The 19,959-nt window shown below is 43.5% G+C and overlaps 1 protein-coding gene across 1 annotated transcript; it reads right to left on the minus strand.

The window, feature by feature from the left end:
- Positions 1 to 232: 232 nt before the first annotated feature.
- On the minus strand, positions 233 to 13,031 carry LOC137885941 (B-cadherin-like). Its single transcript, XM_068728301.1, has 18 exons — positions 12,677 to 13,031; positions 11,577 to 11,694; positions 9,836 to 9,924; positions 9,168 to 9,458; positions 8,146 to 8,268; positions 7,579 to 7,734; positions 6,972 to 7,116; positions 6,037 to 6,209; positions 5,588 to 5,716; positions 5,296 to 5,481; positions 4,910 to 5,154; positions 4,194 to 4,333; positions 3,552 to 3,643; positions 2,576 to 2,708; positions 2,101 to 2,319; positions 1,859 to 1,989; positions 1,612 to 1,755; positions 233 to 1,266 (listed from the first exon to the last, which is right to left on the minus strand). Exons 1-18 carry the CDS (start codon positions 12,725 to 12,727, stop codon positions 1,048 to 1,050), a joined length of 2,784 nt encoding a protein of 927 aa, XP_068584402.1. The 5' UTR covers positions 12,728 to 13,031; the 3' UTR covers positions 233 to 1,047.
- Between the last annotated feature and the right edge of the window lie 6,928 nt (positions 13,032 to 19,959).

The following is a 19,959-nucleotide window of genomic DNA, read 5'->3' on the forward strand; positions in this document are numbered from 1 at the left end:
TGCAAGTCTGGTCCAGACAGACACAGTTGGCTTTGGAGGTGTGATTACCCAGAGGAAGTAGAGTCTCCTGAAGTCACATGCATCACGTCCTGCACTGTGCTGATCAAACTCCTGAGGACTCGACTTCCTCCTGCACTACTTCCGTCATGACTGCTGCACCATCATTTTGGATGTTTAATGTATTTTACTGAAAGACTTATTTACATGAAAGAAATCAAAGACCATCTCCAAATCCATATTGCATTAAGATAACTTTATAAAAAAAATTCAAAATTAACAAAGCGTTTGCAAAAAAAAAGTACCACTGGAGGCAATGGCAACAAGTGTTCTGACATGACAATGTGATTAAGATGCCAGCTGAACAGACTAGCATTCATTCATTCACAAAGCGTTGAACTCCGCCCTCAGAGGGGGACCTGTTGGCTAGCTACCTGATTTCCCTTGATCATTTAAAATTTCATAACTCAAACATAAAACAATTAAATCTAACTGAAGCAGTACTACAAACTCCATAAAAGTATCATACATTGTCAAAAACACACAAACGTTACCAGTGCAACTGCAAGCTTGTGTGTGTGTGTGTGTGTGTGTGTGTGTGTGTGTGTGTGTGTGTGTGTGTGTGTGTGTGTGTGTGTGTGTGTGTGTGTGTGTGTGTGTGTCCAGCGTCGCCCAGTAAGCTACAACACAGGCTGAAGTATCTGTGAATCAGCGGTGAGGCCGACAGAGCGGCTCCACAACGTTTACAAAAGGCAAAGTTAGTCTTGAGCTTAGAACTAGACAGGGTTTTAAAACACAGGCAGACAGAACTCATGTATAAAAAAAAAAAACAAACTCATCCTTTGGCTTCTGAGCAGTGGCTGGTAACTGCTGACAGGACTGAATCAACAAACCTCCATTCCCACACAGACAATAATGTGCGGCCCAGCGATGTCTGGCTGCACTATGATTTCCCTGGGATGCAGTCATCCACCAGTCCATGCTTACATCAATCCAACACTCACACAGACGCACACGTGCATCCACCCATCCGCGTTCTCTTCGGTACATTTACAGCATGTCGTCGTCGTCTTCTCCTCCGCCGTACATGTCGGCCAGTTTCTTGAAGCGGGACCCCCATTCATTGAGGCAGTTGTAGTCCTGGTCTCCGCTGCAAGACGAGTTCAGAGAGGACAGGCTTCCCGCGTCGGAGCCGCCTCCCTCATAGTCGAACACCAGCAGGGAGTCGTAAGGAGGCGCGGTCGGGTCGTTGTCGGCTGCCTTCAGGTTCTAAGAGAGGCGCAGAACATACGTGTTCTCATTACACAGAACTCCATTATTTCATATACAGTGGAAAGATAGAGAGGATGAAGCAACAAGAATCAAACACTAACACATCATGACATGACAAGTAAACTATAATCAGCTGGGACACCAAAAGGAGCCTGAACTCAAGCCTTTCACAGCTCCTGTTAACTAATAATCTATAGGACAAGAGAAAGACATGCTCTTAATGTGTGTGGCAACACGAGATCCTTTGTGATTTCAAACTAATACGTGCTTTAAAAACACTCAGCTGTTTTAACCACGTTTGAGTTGAACAGGTTTGTATGAGCGCTCGTTCCTTTGACTCACATCATCGATGAAGTTGCCGATTTCCTCTGGGTTGGCGGGCCGAGGACGGTACTGAGGAGCCGGCATGAAGTTCGGCACCACGTCATTCCTGAACACCTCGGGCCGGTTGTCAAGACCACGGTGGAGAACCCCCAGATCGTAGTCCTGGTTGCAAACAGGCAGGGGTTTACACAAAGGTACTGCACATTTCACCTAGAACATCTGTGGGTGCGTTCATTGGACCAAAGTAAACCCCGTCCTAATGTACCTGGTCGTCCTCCCCGCCTCCCTCTTCATCATAGCAGTAGATGTTGTCTCTGATGTCGTCGTCTTGCAGCAGAGGCACCTTCTGCTCTCCTTTCCTCCGCCTCGCGAAACACAGCAGCAGCAACACGAGCACTGAACGTACAGAGCACGAAGCTTATTAATACAAACATCTCTCATGTCTGAGGTCCCTGCAATTATCATCTGCAGCTTAACATCTAGAACTGAACTACAGATCAGACTTACTGAGCAGCAGCAGGATGCCTCCCAGTATTCCCAGGATCACAGGCAGGTCAGTGCCTCCTGCCACGCGCCCTTTGCAGGTCACTTCCTCCCCGGTGCAGTCACACACGGTGGCCTGGACAGTGCTGTCCTGCGCCTCGCCGTGGTTGTCCGAGACCCTGAGGACCACGGTGTACTCTCCACTTTCTAGCACGGTGGCTAAATTCAGGATGATGCCGGTTCCTGAAACAGAGGATCATTGACTTTACAGCCTCTGCACAGTTGAGTTCGTCATTTTGTCTAACCAACAATATGTATTCTATTATATGGAAATGTGTCAGACACTGATCCTAGACAACTAAAATATTTTTTACTTTTCTTGATCTACTTAGTTTTGGGTTTTTTCTGCTGACCTACACGTTTCTCCTGGTAACGGCTAGTTTGTGGCTGACCATGTGTAAAACAACTTGTATTTATTGTGTATTAATAGTGTTCATACTGGATTCGTTCATCCTAGCGGTCCAGTTGGTCTTCGATACGCCCTGTAATGAGACGCTGTATGGAGCACCAAAGCCCGGTCCATCTTTATCCGTCACCGACAGCAGCTGAGGAGCCGATTCCTTGTGACACACCTGAGGAACCACGATGAGAGAAAGACTCATGTTACTGCAAAAACACGCGTGTGATTGTGACGATGTTTATTATGACAAGGACAAGCAAGGTGCCCCCTCCTCCCACCCCAAACCTTTCAAATGACACAACAACACATTCCACTAACGAGAGAAGAGCTGGTGACATGAACCCACAGAGAAAGGTAAAGCTGAGGTACAGAGGGACCTCTACAGGGACGGCTGGGTCCATCTTTTACTTCTTCACAAATACAATGATACAGGCTTCCTTTACATTCATTACACTTAGTACATAGAAATAACACCAGTACAATTACACCATTTTGGCGATATTCTATATACGCACAAGCTAATTATACTTTCAGACGGGTATTTAGAGATCATCTCTGTGCATCTTCACAAAGCAACAGGATGTTCCTACAATGATATTTCCTCAATCGAGTCCTTCCTCCAGGCTTCTAATTGTCCCTCTAAGGACATTACATTATTATTACAGTCATTTAGCAGACGCTTTGATCCAAAGCGACTTACAATTCAGTATCTATCTACACACCGTAGACGCCGCAATCTGGGGTTAAGTGTCTTGCTCAAGGACACATTGACATGAGACTAGCAGAGGAGGAGCCGGGGATCGAACCACCTTTGTAAATATTTAAAACATTTTCTTGGTAGGATGAATTTTTCCATCATCTATTGAAACAGAAGCTTCCCCTCTGTGTACATCACCAGTTTCCCTCAGTCCATATATAGACCCCCCCCCCCCCCCCCGCTCTTCAAACCCAGCATTGCTTAAATCACAGACTCCAAGTTCTGCACCCAAACATCTCGTCTGCGTTAAAAACACACCTTGATTGAACGTTCCTCAATGGTGGGTGCATTGTCATTGACATCTTCAAGGTGGATTACTAGAGTACCAGTTCCTGTGGCTGGGACGTCATCTGGTGAGGAGGCGCACACACACACACACACACACACACACACACACACACACACACACACACACACACACACACACACACACACACACACACACACACACACACACACACACACACACACACACACACACACACACACACACACAACAGTCATTTAGCAGACGCTAAGAGCATGAAGCAGAGCATAACTCGGAGCCAAAGTACAGTGCAGAAACAAGAGAAACAGTTAGTGCTATAAGTAATACGAATACAATAAGTGCAACAAGCTAGTATGAAAACAATAAGTGGTGAGTGGAAGGCTCAGGGTAGCACTTCCTGAAGAGGTGGGTCTTCAGCCTGATGAAAGATGGGCAGCGACTCTGCTGTCCTGACGTCAGTGGGAAGTTCATTCCACCACTGAGGAACCAGGACAGAAAACAGACGTGACCGGGTCGATCGGCCGCCAGGACCTCTGAGCGACGGGGCGACCAAGGTCTGTTTCCAGACCAACCAATCGCCGGCCGGCCGGCCACCCCCACCCACCCACCCACAAGTCTTGCCTCCTACCTACCATTGTCATAAGCACCAATGAGCACGGTGTATTTGTTGTCCTTGACGAAGAGGGCCTCTCTGTCCATGGACTTTCTGACTTTAATCAGGCCCATGTCCGACACATTCAGCCAGCCGGCAGGGTCTCGAATTATTCTATACCTGGACATGAACGAGAAAATCACAGAAAGTTAATGCTACGCAAGCTGAGCGGATTACAACCAACATGCTTCATGACGGGCATTCACAGATCGGATCATCATAAACACAGTCAGCTGATATTTGCCATGCACTGTTCTTTGAGTCTTTGAGTGGACGTGGTGTCAATTTAAGACATTTTAGATTTCATTAAGCCAAACTTACAATAAACGGGAACATTTGAGGCTTTTGGTGGCTGCAGTGACATATTGAACCATGATCATTGTTCATAAACTCAATCTCTATCAAAGTGATGCAATGAATATCAACAGCTACTGATTGGACAAGAGGCAGTTTTCAGCATTTTAAATAAACAACAAAATCAGAGCTTAATTCTAATATGTTGGAGCAAACCAAATTACACAAAAACGTAAGACAATAGTTAACATGTAGAAAACACTGTCTGCACTTAATAGTGTTGAGTGAAGTTAAAGATAAATGGAATACAGTCACCAAAAGCTTTCTCCTTGTTGCCCTCAGAGGTGAGAGAACCTGGTGTTTGAATACATGTTGAAAACAAAGGTCAGAGTTTGAGCTTACATGACTTTCTGTTTGCGTGCAGTGTCTGGGTCAGAAGCGGTGTACTGCACCACGTCAGCGCCCAGTGCCAGGTTCTCCGGCTTTGACACCTGTTTTTCCGTTGGATCAAAGATTGGAGCTTCGTTGACGTCCAGCACGCTCACCAGCACGGTGGCGGTGGCAGTGGGCAGTCGAGTAGCAAAAGGAACCTCGTTCTCCACCGCGACCAACAGAGTGTGCTTGGCGCTCCTCTCAAAGTCAAGACCCTGGTTGGATGGAAGTAAAGCAGAGCAGTGATTGTTAGCTAATGGACTGACAAAAGGTTGCTGAAATACCATCCCTAAAATAAACTGATATCTCATAACTTTAATAGTGGTGACTGTGAGGATGCTTGGTTTATTTCCTACCTTGGCAGTAGAAATGATCCCTTCTTGTTTGTTACTTCCTGTTTTCACGGTGAAGTGTCCTCCAGGATCACCACCGACAATCGTGAACTTGGCGTTCCAGGCCGGGGAGTTTGGCTCGTCACCATCTGTGACCAACACTCGAATGACGTGAGCGTCCACGGCATTTTCTTTAACAGATGCCTCATACTGGGAAAGTGTAACGAGGGAGTTAAAAGAGAAAAACAGTGACGATTAGAAAAAGGGGGGATGTTGCTTGTAAGCCGGTATTCTTCTAGAATCATGTTGTACTTACAGAAGGCTGAGCGAAGGCCGGAGCATTGTCGTTGCTGTCTGAGACAGTAAGGATTACTTTGGCTTCCCTAGACAACCCTTCTCCCACCTGGTCGGCTGCTTGAACCACTAGAGTGTACTTTGGATATTTCTGTTGGAAGAGAAACACAAATGAGTTTAACTCACCGAGTAGAAGGCTTGAACACGTTTGATGTCATTTTACAGACTCGAAGTGACCAATGCACCATGAATGAACAGGAACACGTTCTACACACGACCTCAGGCTGGTTTTCAGGATGGACCGTTCCTTCTGCATGTCTGCAGTCTATGCTAACCAATATCCTGAATCTGACCAGCCAATAGCAGATGGCTATATAGACTTCCACACAGTTTCTACGATCAGCTGTGTGAGAGCTCAATCATACTAACCTCTACTATTAAACTACTGTAATGGGTTTTCAGAAGGCTCACCTCTCTGTCGAGCCCGCCGGCATTGACTCGGATGACTCCGGTGACCGAGTTGATTTCAAACAGTTCGGGGGAGGGCAAAACTGGGTCCTGGCTCAAAATCCGGTAGCGAATATCCGAGTTGGCATTGTTTGGCTCGTCAAGATCTGTGGCCACAACCTTAATCACCTCGTAACCTGGAGAGAGGGGAGTCAGAGGTGAAACTGTAGTACGTCTTCAAACACGGACCCCGTCTCGATAACCGATATCTATACACCCAATGTGGTCAGAATGAAATTGTTTAGCACAACATTTGTCATAGATCCAGCCTCTTGGCTCTCAAAGTGCACCAGATTATTGCATTCAACTTAAAACCGTACACAATGAGTAATCTAGAACAATTGATTTTGTTCCATAAACAAGCAGCGCACTTGGTTTACAGAATGACGACGGGTACGATAGTTTTCTTTCTGACCCAACAATGCACCTGGTGATGGTTGTCAGTCAGCGGCGTCTGTTTACTAGTCTTGTCATAACCCATAGAGTGAACTAGAATGACCCTTCAATATAAAAGGTAGTGTACAATTTATAACAAGGTTAACTACTATGATGAATTGCACGCAACTGCATGTTGAGAGTAATGACCAAGGTGACAATTTAGCCATCAGCTTAATTAGGATGCTCACTTCTTTTTGTCTTTCTCCAACGTCCAGCTATAGGATGCTTAGAGCGGAGAAACATTGAAGTGAGTTTGTTTTAACCGTCATCACAATATTTTGTGGGGTTACAGGTCTTTCAGTAATGGCACACCCACTGCGTAGTGGTCCTCGACTTAACTCTATCAACGCTTCAGGTCAAACAGTAGAAGTTCAAATCTGCTCTTTTGTCTTGTGATAACGAATAACACCGTTTAACATGAACACACATGTTCAGGGTTAAAGGAGACCCACTGACAGTACCTCTTGGCGATGCCTCAGCAACTTCACCCAGGAAGGTGTCTTGAGCGAAAGTTGGTTTGTTGTCATTCTGGTCAATAACTTTCACTATGATGTCCATCGGCGCTTCGGCAGTTCCTGCACCTTCTGCCACAGCATGTGCTTTAAACTGCATAAGACAAACACATTTGAATTATACAACTCAATAATAATCCATGGAGATCCGTTATTCAAGAAACAAACCATAAAAAAAAGGCACAAAGATCACGGATGTATTATGTAAAAGGGTTCAGTGCAGCTCTACATCTTTGTCCTCTCATGTTGGACTGAGGACAGACCGGACGCTACAGTGACTACCTATCGTCTTATTCTAGGAACAGGTGGTATTACATGACAGGATGGGTCGGGGCTAGCTGTTAGCATGCTCATATTAGTAGATACAGCATCTCTGATCAATAGACGTAACTTAATCACTGTAACCTCTTCACATTCGACTGGTAACTACATTTTAGGACTCTTTTAAACTAAGTTGCACCTGTAATTCAGAAAGGAGAACAAAGTGTGTCCGTATGATTCCCTGCCTGATCCTGAAGAGTGAGCAGAGTGTATGAAACTATCAGAGGGAGCTTACCATGTACACATCTCTTATTTCTCTGTCCAGCGGCTGTGTGAGGTACAGATTACCGGTGTCTCTGGTCATGGTGAAAAGGTCAACAGGATCCTCGCTGGCTCCCGGACCAGTGATGCTGTAGAAGATCTTCTGTACCTTATCCTCATTAGAACGGATCTGGAGAAAAACACACACCAAGCCGGAGTTATATTAGCCACAACATTGTGTACTGCAGAGGTTTACCTTTGTGAGGTATAGAAACAGAGAGCGGTTACAATGTTCTACATGGCCAACAGCCGATTCACTCATTGAGAACATCTATTTCTTTATAATCTCCCTGATAACAGGATGACACTTTAAAAATATAAAAGATAAACTTTGTCTCAAGAAAACAAGTCATCAACTTCTTATCACCAGTTAATGAAGCTATGGCTGTATTCAGGGAGAGATGCACACATGAAAATGGAATGCTATATTTGAATAGAAAAACAAAAGTAAAACAGAAAGCAGAGCTCAATGACCGCAGCGTTGGCAGAAACAGAGAATCAAAACACAGTTCAGTATCAGATCCTCTGAGGTTGCTCTTACCTGAGCTACCAGCAGGGGGTAGGGTCCTCTGTCGTTCTCAGACACCTTCAGTTCAGGAATGACCCAGTCTCTCTTCCTCCTTATCAGCCCTTCACCAGTCTTGGGAATATTCAGAATGGGCACCTGGAGGAAAAGGCACATTTGTAGCTGGTTATAGTGTGACAGACACCAGGCTTTGGACTCCTACAGTCGTAACCCTGCTGTTATCGCTACGGGTCGTCAGCGCTGCGTACCTTCTTAAGCTCCGAATACATAAATTAACACGTACCAATGCTCTTAATAAATATTCAAAATTAGACTATTCTATAGTAAAAACAAACAAACATTCAAATCATTCACAATTACATTTGATTGTGGAAATTAAAGCTAAAATAATTCAACAGCTGTAATGACGACAGAGAGAGTGACACCGTGCTTTTTAAAAGAGGAAACACGTTTTATATTGTGATAATAAATGACCCAGCCTCCAGCGAGCCGGCGCGTTTGTTTGGATTTGTATTAATGAAATGAGACGATATCGTACAGATAACTCCTCACGCATTGCGGCGCTTTCTTAGCGAGCGACAGAAACCGAGCGTCTGACAGAAGTTCAGAGCTGTGCAGCGCTGGCAGTCAGGACACGGTGCCGTGGACACAATGCGCTAAAGTTGATGTACAAATAGTGGTTTTTAGAACACATATTTGGCTAATTTTGACTGTAAGTTACATTAAGTTAGCATAGAAAAAAATAGAATTCCAAACTTGCATCCCACAGCGTTGCTGTGAAGAAGACTTGTGCTAACAGAAGTGAACCGGTGAGCGTTGGCGATTCATCCACAGCGGAGCAGCGTTCTATAGGAACAGAGCCGTTTCACCGGCAAACCTGCCTCTAACAAGGCCCATTAATCCAGACCCTTGAGAAACACCAATCTGATGCATGTGGCACTTCACATCAAATCTATTGTTCAAATGAGTTTTATTTAGAAACACACACGTTTCCTACATGCCCTTTCAAAAGAAAAGCGTCTCTAATCCGACAGTACCTCTGTTTTATTAGCAGAGTGCGCGTCAGTGTGGCGGTGCTGAGGGCTGTGGTGCTGAGGGCTGTGGTGTTTGCGTCCTCCACGGTGATGCTCGACATTATGGTGGTGGTGCCCCTGGTGGAGCCCCTGGTGGTGCCCCTGGTGGTGCCCCTGGTGGTGCCCCTGGTGGTGCCCCTGGTGGTGCCCCTGGTTGTGCACTACTCGGACAGGAACGCTCATTTTGTGACCGTGCGAGTCCCAGGAGTGGATGAAGAATTTCCGGTCTCCCTGAATATCAGCCGGTCTTTTTACCTGGAGGGGGAACAGATGTGGATTCAAGCTCAACATCAAACTTCTAAAAGTCCAAAGTGTTGAAGGTAGTTTGACAACAAAGACAACAAGTGTTGTTGCCGTTCAACTAAATCTGCGCTGCATTCAGGTGGGTCCGAGTTACACATGTAGGAGTCACTCAGAGACGCTTATTGGTCCTCTTATCATACTTCATCCAAGTTGTATTTTGTTACCGTTTCTGAGATAAACCACCTGAAGTGTTGCTGAGAATTCATATTTTCACACAATAGTTACTCAAATCCCCCGATCATGTGACGGCACAGAGGGATGTGCACGGGTTGTGGAGAGGCGAGCGTTAGAAAATGCAACTCTACAATAGTCTGTTGAACGCTACTGACCTTCAAGACGCCGTCCGTCTGCACTTTGAAATGGCTGTTGTCGCTCGTGAAGAGAAACTTGGTGCGGTCTGTGCAGTCAGAGAAGCCCACTGGAAGAAAGAGTAATCCATTACACATGCAGAACATACAGAGAAACGATGTCTTCAGAAGAAGAAGACGCAGGCTGAACCAGCATATGATGGGTTCTAATAAATAACACGGCTACTAGTATCATAACTAGTAATATTGTTTTACTATTACTGCTTTTATTTTCATTCTATTGTATCCACTTCTGCAGTTTTAGTAGTAATCTTCTCTCTAACATTACTGCTTCTATTACATGAATCATTTCTGTCATATGGATCGATTGTGTTCATTCTGTACACATGACAGCTATTGCACTTATTATTATTACTATTACTACTACTACTACTACTACTACTACTACTACTACTACTACTACACACACATCCTGATAGAGGGATCCCTCCCTGATGTTTCTTCCCCCATTTAAGGATTTTCTTTTTTTTTTTTTAGGTAGACCAATTATATGATTAGTTAAATTGGGCTGTACAAATCAAACAGAACACATCTGTGTTGAGTGACAGGAGAGTGAGTAGCACAGCCCCTCTGATTCAGTAAATAAATGCATTGCGCGACGGTAAATTGTAACTTTATGATGTGTCGTATCAAATGTAATCCTAGAAATTTATAATTTTTACCAAAATCTGAATAATTTAATTGTTACAAACAAATAAAGTGTCCACACTTCGTTTTCAATCTAATCTAGACGCCTGATCAAGTGGAGATGAGATGGAGGCTTCCTTTAGCTCAAACGGTCTTCGACCGGGTGCAGACAGCGGCTTGTAGAGCGCACATAAACAGTCGAGAGCCGTTTTGGCCTGCCATCAACTTACTCACAGAATTTGCATTAATATGCTGCAGCTGGTAACGTCACAGTGACAGCCACAGCTCAGATCAATCGCTGATGAGACCAAATCATTTCTCTCGTTTCACACTAATTACTCAGTTTAACGTGAATCATCACGGAGTGAAATAAAGTCTCACTGATGATCGTTACGAGACAATATTCATTACAATACGCGATCGGGACATCATGCTTGTCCAGGAGGATATTACTATCAGCCGGTCAACAGGCCGACTGTAAAACGGCCATAACAGCAGCAGACAGAGCATTGTGAGCACGCAGCCGCAAGACAGCCCAGTCCAATGATCTGGTAGTGGCATGAGTTTACACAGAGTACGTCAGCAGCGTCATTATGGACTCTTCCCTCCTCAAGCAGCTGGTTCATTAGAGTATCATCTTGTTTTATAAAAGCAAAGACGTCACAATCAGAAAAAGATATAAGCCAAACCGTGAGGGTGGTCAGCTACTCTGAGACCTGACAAACATGCACAACTGCAGCAGCTGCGTAGTGCTTCTCTTCTGAGACTATTGATGAAGCGAGGCCTGTAAAACAGGCTCGGGGAGATTGTTCTGCCCTGCAGGTAAGAGCATCACAGGTGTGGAGAGAGTGCAAGCTGAGACCTGAGGTTGTTTGGGGGAGAGAACAATGTGAGCAGCTAATCTGTGGAAGGCCAAATGAGGAGGAGCGCCGTAGCAAAGCCAAGGAGTTTAGTCTAGATGCCTCCATAGCTAAATGTACAATCTGAAAAGAATCCATATTTCATAATAATGAACATCAGAAATGAACAGCACACCGTTTCCTTCAGGTGTGCGTTAGCCAATGAGTGATTGTACCTTTCCCCAGCGTCGTGCCCTGCTTCAGGTGCTTCCTGGACACCCGGAAGATCAACAAATCCGACTTGAATCCAGGCACACATGTTGACTTCTTCTTAGCAGTCAACACAGACGAGGCCTAAGAGAAGAAAACAGACTCTTTATTAATCATAATCCAGATGTATGGAAATGTGGAAACAGTAGACTACGGGATCCTTTGCTCCAGTCTGACTTTGTTAAGGAAACTGTAAAATGTCATTCTGAGAGATTAAAACGCATCACTCAGCATTGAATCATTTAGTTAGTATTGATCCATTAGTTCGGTCTATGTAATGTTGAAGAAGGTGAAACATCAGAAGCACTGAGAACTCAAGGTGGAAATACAAAACGATATAGCAGCAAATTCACATAATAAATAAGCTTGAACTAGCATATTTAATTAACTACATGATTAAGTATCAAAGCTGTTGCTCTTGGTCCATCAATAACTCTACATCTAAAAGCTTGATTCAGTAAAAGCTATAATTCTCATATTATAAGAAACTATTCCCCGGAACGTTCACAGTGTCATAGTAACAGTAACGGCTGAGAACAAACTAATCGAAACATGTTGGAATTCAACCTGCAGACAACGTCATCAAGGGAACTAGGGCGAGGCCCGGGAAGACCCGGCGGCTCCTCGAGGAGAGGAGGAATCAAACTGAGCGACATTTAACGCTTCCTTGTTGTCCAAGAGGTGACATGTTTGTCAAGACGTCGTTTTTAAATTACTTGATATTTTATTTATCAATATTTAGGCCATCTGCAATTTAGTCGAAGCAGCGCTTAATAACATACAAGTTCTCCATTATCACCCGCAACAACAAGCGAACTCCTTTAAGTGAAACACAACGCACAAGTGTTCACTAATGCGAGTTCTGAAATAAAGAGCTGCTCGGTGCAGAACCCAAAGAATCGTCAGAAATAGTTTTCTAAAAACACGCAGTGTTTAACATAATGTACAAAAAGTAAGGTAACTAACGTCACCGGTTTGTTTTTCGTTCACTAAACCTAACACGAGAGAACGACAGAAATGCGTGGAAGCGTTAACGTCAAGTAATGATGAAGGCAGGAAAACTCACCTGAAAAACGACGATTAAAATGCCCAAAACCGCGAGCCGGCCGGTCCCCATCAGTCCGTGAACCCTGCGCTCTGTAGTCCTCGCGACGAAAGTAGAAACACACGGAATTGTGAGGTGATTTTTAAATATATATTCCTTTGCGAATTGTCTTCGTGGCTTCTTTGTCCTCTCTCGTGGAGGTAGATCCAGTTACTGACTGAGTTCAGCTGAACGAGTTTCTGCAGGTACTTTCAGCGTATGACGTCAGCTTACAGGTGCGCGGTTTCCGTGTTCCCGATATGGTCATACAGGCTGAACGCACCTGTAGAGACAGATACCAGCAGTTTCTGTTACTTCCTGCTCGTGAACAGGTAGCAGATAAACAACAGATACAAGACACTGACAGCAGTTGTATTAACCAGCAGCTGTATCAGAGCAAGAGAGCGTCCTTCAACTTTCTGTCTCACTTCCTCTTACTGACAACCCCCGCTTTCTCGCTTTCTTTCTCTCTCTCTCTCTCTCTCTCTCTCTCTCTCTCTCTCTCTCTCTCTTTATCTCTCTCTCTCTCTCTCTCTCTCTTTATCTCTTTATCTCTCTCTCTCTCTCTCTCTCTCTCTCTCTCTCTTTATATCTCTCTTTCTATCTCTCTCTCTCTATTTCTCTGTCTCTCTCTCCCTCTCTTTCTCTCTCCCTCTTTCTCTCTTTCTCTTTTGCTCTCTCTCCCTCTCTCTCTCTTTATCTCTTGCCCTCTTTTTCTCTTTCACTCTCTCTTCCTCTCTCTGTATCTTCCTCTCTCTCTCTCTCTCTCTCTTTATCTCTCTCTCTCTCTCTCTCTCTCTCTTTATCTCTTTATCTCTCTCTCTCTCTCTCTCTCTCTGTATCTCTTTATCTCTCTCTCTCTCTCTCTCTCTCTCTTTATATCTCTCTTTCTATCTCTCTTTCTATCTCTCTCTCTCTATTTCTCTGTCTCTCTCTCCCTCTCTTTCTCTCTCCCTCTTTCTCTCTCTTTCTCTTTCGCTCTCTCTCCCTCTCTCTCTCTTTATCTCTTGCCCTCTTTTTCTCTTTCACTCTCTCTTCCTCTCTCTGTATCTTCCTCTCTCTCTTTTGTCTGCATACAATTGACAACACTTTATATCCTAATATTGACTAAATATTTTCACATGGGATTTAAGATTCTAACTATGGTCGTCCATATACTGCCGTCAGGGTTTGAAACCAGCCTCTGAAAACCACCTTATTGCTGCTGTATTTACAGCACACAGTTTAGGCCCACTGTTAGGCTTAAACCCTGTCCTACCCACTGTTAGGCCTAAACCCTGTCCTACGCACTGTTAGGCCTAAACCCTGTCCTACGCGCTGTTAGGCCTAAACCCTGTCCTGCCCACTGTTAGGCCTAAACCCTGTCCTGCCCACTGTTAGGCCTAAACCCTGTCCTACCCACTGTTAGGCCTAAACCCTGTCCTGCCCACTGTTAGGCCTAAACCCTGTCCTACGCACTGTTAGGCCTAAACCCTGTCCTGCCCACTGTTAGGCCTAAACCCTGTCCTGCCCACTGTTAGGCCTAAACCCTGTCCTGCCCACTGTTAGGCCTAAACCCTGTCCTACCCACTGTTAGGCCTAAACCCTGTCCTGCCCACTGTTAGGCCTAAACCCTGTCCTACCCACTGTTAGGCCTAAACCCTGTCCTACCCACTGTTAGGCCTAAACCCTGTCCTACGCACTGTTAGGCCTAAACCCTGTCCTGCCCACTGTTAGGCCTAAACCCTGTCCTGCCCACTGTTAGGCCTAAACCCTGTCCTACCCACTGTTAGGCCTAAACCCTGTCCTGCCCACTGTTAGGCCTAAACCCTGTCCTGCCCACTGTTAGGCCATCTTCCATCCATCCATTCTTTTCCGACCGTGTGGACATCTGATGTGACCTGATTTGTTGTCAGTATCTATGGACTGCCCAGCAACTGGGCTTTGCCCCACTCAGAGGCAAAACCATCAGCTGATTCACAACAAAGCTTCATTTTATTTCTTACTTTATTATTATTTATTTACTCAGGCTTTTTGTGGACCTTAACTAAATATAAATGGACTAAAAATACAAACAGAAAAAGATATGTAACAATTTGAAGCTCGTCCTGATTAAAGCGCTGTGTCTGGGTCACATGTAATAGTGATAATCGTGACCCGGAGAGGTTGGAAGGAGATATATATATTTTTAAAAGACGTTACATCACATTTCTGCAGATATACATGTGGAGCAACACTTCAATGTCACGCTAGTTACTGAAGGTATACTGAATTTATGCATGCTGCTTTTGCTTTTTAATGATTAAAACAGTGAATAGGATGAAGGATCCCAACAGAGATAGATCTTTTTGTCAAAGAGTAAAATCCTTTTTGTTCACCCAGAAACAGCAGCTATATTGCTTTCTAATATGCAATAGACTCCAATGACAAAAACAGTATATTTAACATTTCGGAAAATATCAAACTTGAAAAAAACAAAATAAACTCACCAAAACCGCCTCGGTTCATCTTCCAACTGTTTCAAAAATCCCCAAACAAACCTTTAATTGTGAAAATATGGTGAGAGGAGCAAGAGTGAGGTCAGACAACAGAGAACCAGCAGAGGTAGAGCTGTAGAGACAACACATGCTAACATCTAATGAAGGCTTTATTTTGAACAAACCACAGTTTGTAATTGTTTGAACAGTGGAAAAACTAACCAAGACGGATTTAGTGAGTTTTATTGTTTTCTGTCGCCTTTGAATAAAGTGTGTTGTAGGACGCTGTAAAATTACAGCTTTTGTGAATGGGGTCTGGTGTATTTGGCGAATGCAATATAGCTGCTGTTACTGGTTAAACAAAAATGATTTTACTCTTTAACCAAAAGGTCTTTATCTGTATTATCGTTTCCATCACGTTGTAAGACCCTTATAATAACATTCTGAGCCTTTCAGTTGCAAGAACAAGCATTTGTGATGTGATGGTTCACGCTGTGATCTGCACCATGAGGCTTTAGTTTCTATCTTTATCTTTTCAAACTGTTTTCGCTGAAGAATACGTTTAACATCCTGGATATATATCCTTCAAGCGCATATTGAAGATGTCAGCTTCTCTATGAAATCACTTTTTTGTTTTTGCAACTAATTCCCATATCAATATATCTGTTGAAACGATTGTTTGTGTGATGAATACTTTTACACAGAAGGAAAATTGTACTCGTGAAAAGAGGTTAATTTTTCTGAGCTTTCGAACCCAAAATAACCCTCAACCATTCACGTTGTGCAGAACGGGTTGAGTTGCACCTATTATTCATAAACAACAACACAGGGGCACTCCACATTCACCCTTTCTGTTCTTCTTTTTCACAATCAAATTTGCAGACGAGAATTCTACATTTTTGTGTTGTTTTTTGTATAAAGGTTTTTTACAGTAAACAACACTCAAATGTAAAACATTCACTTTAAGTGTCCCGTCCATTAAAGACATTATAATAAAGTCTATAACACAATCCTCTACAGCTTCAGAGTGAATGAACATGAAAGATGGGGGACTTTTCAAAAAGCCATTAAGAGATGTTATCTTTTGCTCTTCCCCTCATCAGTCATCCATCCTTCCCACAGAAGGACAGAGGGAAGTGGGGGCAGAAGAAGAAAGACTGGTCAGTTTACAGCTGCCACCACTTAGCCAGTAAAAAGGGTCGATGTGGGATAGAAAGGGAGCGAGGGAGAAAAGAGGAGGAATAAATTGAGGGGGCAGTGAAGGAATGGGAGGAAGGCAGCAAGCAGTGTCAGATTACATTGTTTGTTGAGTTGGTAGAGCGACACACTACCTTATGTGGGACTATGGGTGGAATCAGGACTTTAATGTCTACCTGTAGAATTTTAGTATTTGTCACATTTTAGTTTTTGGTTGACTGAAGTTCTTATGGACACTAATGTACCCTGTAAACAGGGCTGTACGCAAAACTGGGCTTGCTAGTGGGGTTCATTAGCAACGGGTACTAATGTCCATGACTGTAATCATCATGTTCACATCAAGTGTTCTTCAGGGTGTGATTAAGCACTGAGTGTTGTCGCTTAACAGAATATAAGTTTCTCTCAAGTTATGAACATTTCCCTCCATGAAAGTTAACATTAACCATAACTGGGAGCACATTAGTCGACCCCTACTCTGCCTCTGATTGGCTAGAGGCTGTTAAACATTAGCCTAGCGATGACGTTAGTCCGAAGGTAGACTTCCTGGTCCGAACTATGTTTTTGTTTTTTTTTTACAATTTTCGTAAATATAATATATAAATATAGTATAAATATTTCAACATTTCCGATAATTTTTTAAGCGAGAAATCAACTATGTATATTTTGCATATTGGAGATATTATTGATAATATAATTATGAATTATTATTATGACATGATTATGATTTATTCTATTACTATAGGCTGGTACCGTGGGACCACGGTACAAACAAAGCTTAAGTCTGCTCTATCTCCGCTCTTTTGTCTTGCAGGTTCATCTGCAACCAGTTGGCCTTGAGTTTCCCTGTCTGGAATGTAGGCGACAACAAAAGTCCAGGAGAAAACTTTACTGATCCTGTTGAACCTTCAAGACATCACAGGTGTCATCCAGGAGGGGTAGATTGATCACACAATGGATTCAAATACGGTCGTGTAAATACGTCCAAATACCATTACTATTACAAGTACGAAATAATTACATTTTGAATTATTAATTAAAGCTTTATTTTTGTATTTTAGGTATTGTTAAGGGACCTGTGTGACCCTAACCCTTGTTATTCAGTGAAGAAAGTAATACTATCACTAGTTACACTTTGTTGATACCAGTCTTTACCATCATTGGCATCTTTGTTATAATTAATCTGACACAAATTCTAATGTCAGCCCTTTCCCAGCCTGGTCTCACTCCCATGGTGTCAAATACCATCGCTTAGGCAGTGGCCCTCTGCGTCTCGATACTGACGCACCAGGCACCCTTCAGAGTCTGTATGAGACGCACAAGGCTTTCAAGACACTCCAACCCCAAATCAATATTAAACAGAGCCACGGATTTAGAATTTAAGAGCGAGAAGTCGGCTAATGGCAGGAGGGAGGGCTGGGGATGGGTCCAACAGACACAAGACTTTGTGTGAAACCGCAAGTTGCGTGAAGTTTACTGCCGATGTGTATGTGGTTTTGTTGCCTAAACCTAACTACCGCTGTTTCATAATGTTAACCACGTGTAACAACGTTAACCGCGACTCTTTCACAACATTAATCATGATACTGCCCAAAAGGCTGCCCCCGGCGTCATGATGGTGACGCCAGAGAATTCTGCCTAAACAGCAAAATATTTCATAAACCTTTCAGACATGTATGTAATGTGATGTAGATTTTACATGTTGGTCTCATGTCTGAATAAGTATCCGAGTCAATTTCACTCAGAAGTCACAATGTAAATCTGGACCAGACCTAATCAAATTTCTGTAACACCTCCAACACTGTTGGAACGTTATTGTAAATGCTGCTGTAGCAAATACAATTACCATTCACTCTGCACAAAGAGATACCATCTGTTTTAAACCAGATACTTCCTCTAACAGTCCTGTTATGTCTGAAGAAAGCGAAACTGAACATTTCTGTAACAGACACCAATACCTGAATGACAAAGAGCAAAAAGCCATTACTTTAACAGGTCGATGAAGCCACCAATGTCAGGTGTTCCAGGTTCAAAAAGTACTTCATGTAAGTACTTATGCAGCCTTTCCTCCACAAGTCGGCTCACACAGAGTCCTACTGTATACTTGTGCCTCACATTGATTAAACCCTGTTCTTAGTGTGTTTAGTGTAAGGTTGATGGATTCTTACCATAATCATTTTTCTACTGCCAGTTGCATGCAAAGCTTTCTGTCATTTTACATTTTACAGTGATATTCATAATATGAATATCACAATTTATGTCATCTTTATGATGGCATAAATTGTGATAATAAAGATAACCCCCTGCCAATTTCACAACAATAACCCACTGCCAATTTGCACATACTTCCCAAATAATTAACGCGGAACAGAGTACCAGTTTTGATCCTTTCAAACTTCCTCTTCTATCCATCTATTTGTATTATAAGCAGCTGTACTGTACATGCCTTCTTGATTTGTTTTGCAGCTTTAACGTTCTAGCTATCTCCCGGCAGCTAGCTAGCTAAAGCTGTGAAACAGACCTCAGGATGATAATATCACAGAGGTGTCTGGCTGTGTTTCTGGCGTATTTTTGTCGGTGTTTTTGTCATTGTTTTTATGTGGGAGAAAGCTATTCAGCTATCCGGGAGATTTGTTTTTAGCAATGCTAGCTACCCGGGCCAAAACAAGACGGCAGTCGTTCAGTGCTACCAAGGTACCAAGATCGTGGACCCAACCGCTCAAGAAGTAGTTGTAAGCCTTAAGACTCTTGTACGCCTTCATCTGGCTTCCTGTGTAGGAGGTCTGGAGGACGAGGTCCTTTGTATCGTTGATCGTCTCCACAGCAGGCAAATCAGTTAAGTTGTGCGAAAAATTGCTCTTCTTCATTTTGTAGGGATCACATCCAATACGGGTTTCTATTTTCTGGCTGTAACTGCGTGCAGGTTCAACCAACCCTTTGATGTATTCACTTTGCTCCAGCTCCAGTTTGCGCAGTAGGTTCTTCACTTCCTGCCCTCCATCTGAATTTCGCGGCTCATAATAGTCACGTGATCGCAAACAAGCTACAACCCACTGACCTTGACTGTGTTAATGTGTGTCAACGAAGAGGCAAAGTTTATTCTGACCAGATCACTTATCTCACTCGCTTTCTCACACACAGAAACAAGCATGGTGTCCTTCCACTATCACGCAGGAATGTAAAACAAGCTCCCAAACTCCAGATGAACTTGAATCTGGTTAATAAGTAGAGAAAGCAGACGGTTGGTGAGTGGCAGAGATGGCGCCAGAGAATCTTTCATAAATACTTTGGTGTTATTGCTGAATTTTCATCTAGCGCCATCCTCGGGTCAGGATTTAAATTTGTCTTTGACCTCAGCCTCAGCAGTTCTGTTTTTAGTGCTAATGCTAGCATGCTAACACGCTAAACTAAGGTGGCAAATTAAAGAGTAACTGCACACTTCAATGGGTTGTTTAGCTGTAAAAAACACAGTTATGATATGACTGCACTGTGATGAAACACATGCTGGTGTACACATTTCTTCCTAAATTAATTTATTACACTGTGCGTACATTGCCATGCTAGCATTAGAATTTAGCTCAAACCCCTGTGCAGCCTTACAGAGCTGCTAGAGAG

This window comes from Cebidichthys violaceus, unplaced genomic scaffold (genome assembly GCF_023349555.1).
Source record: "Cebidichthys violaceus isolate CVI_PGR_0920_01 unplaced genomic scaffold, fCebVio1.0.p SCAF_10, whole genome shotgun sequence".
Taxonomy (NCBI): domain Eukaryota; kingdom Metazoa; phylum Chordata; class Actinopteri; order Perciformes; family Stichaeidae; genus Cebidichthys; species Cebidichthys violaceus.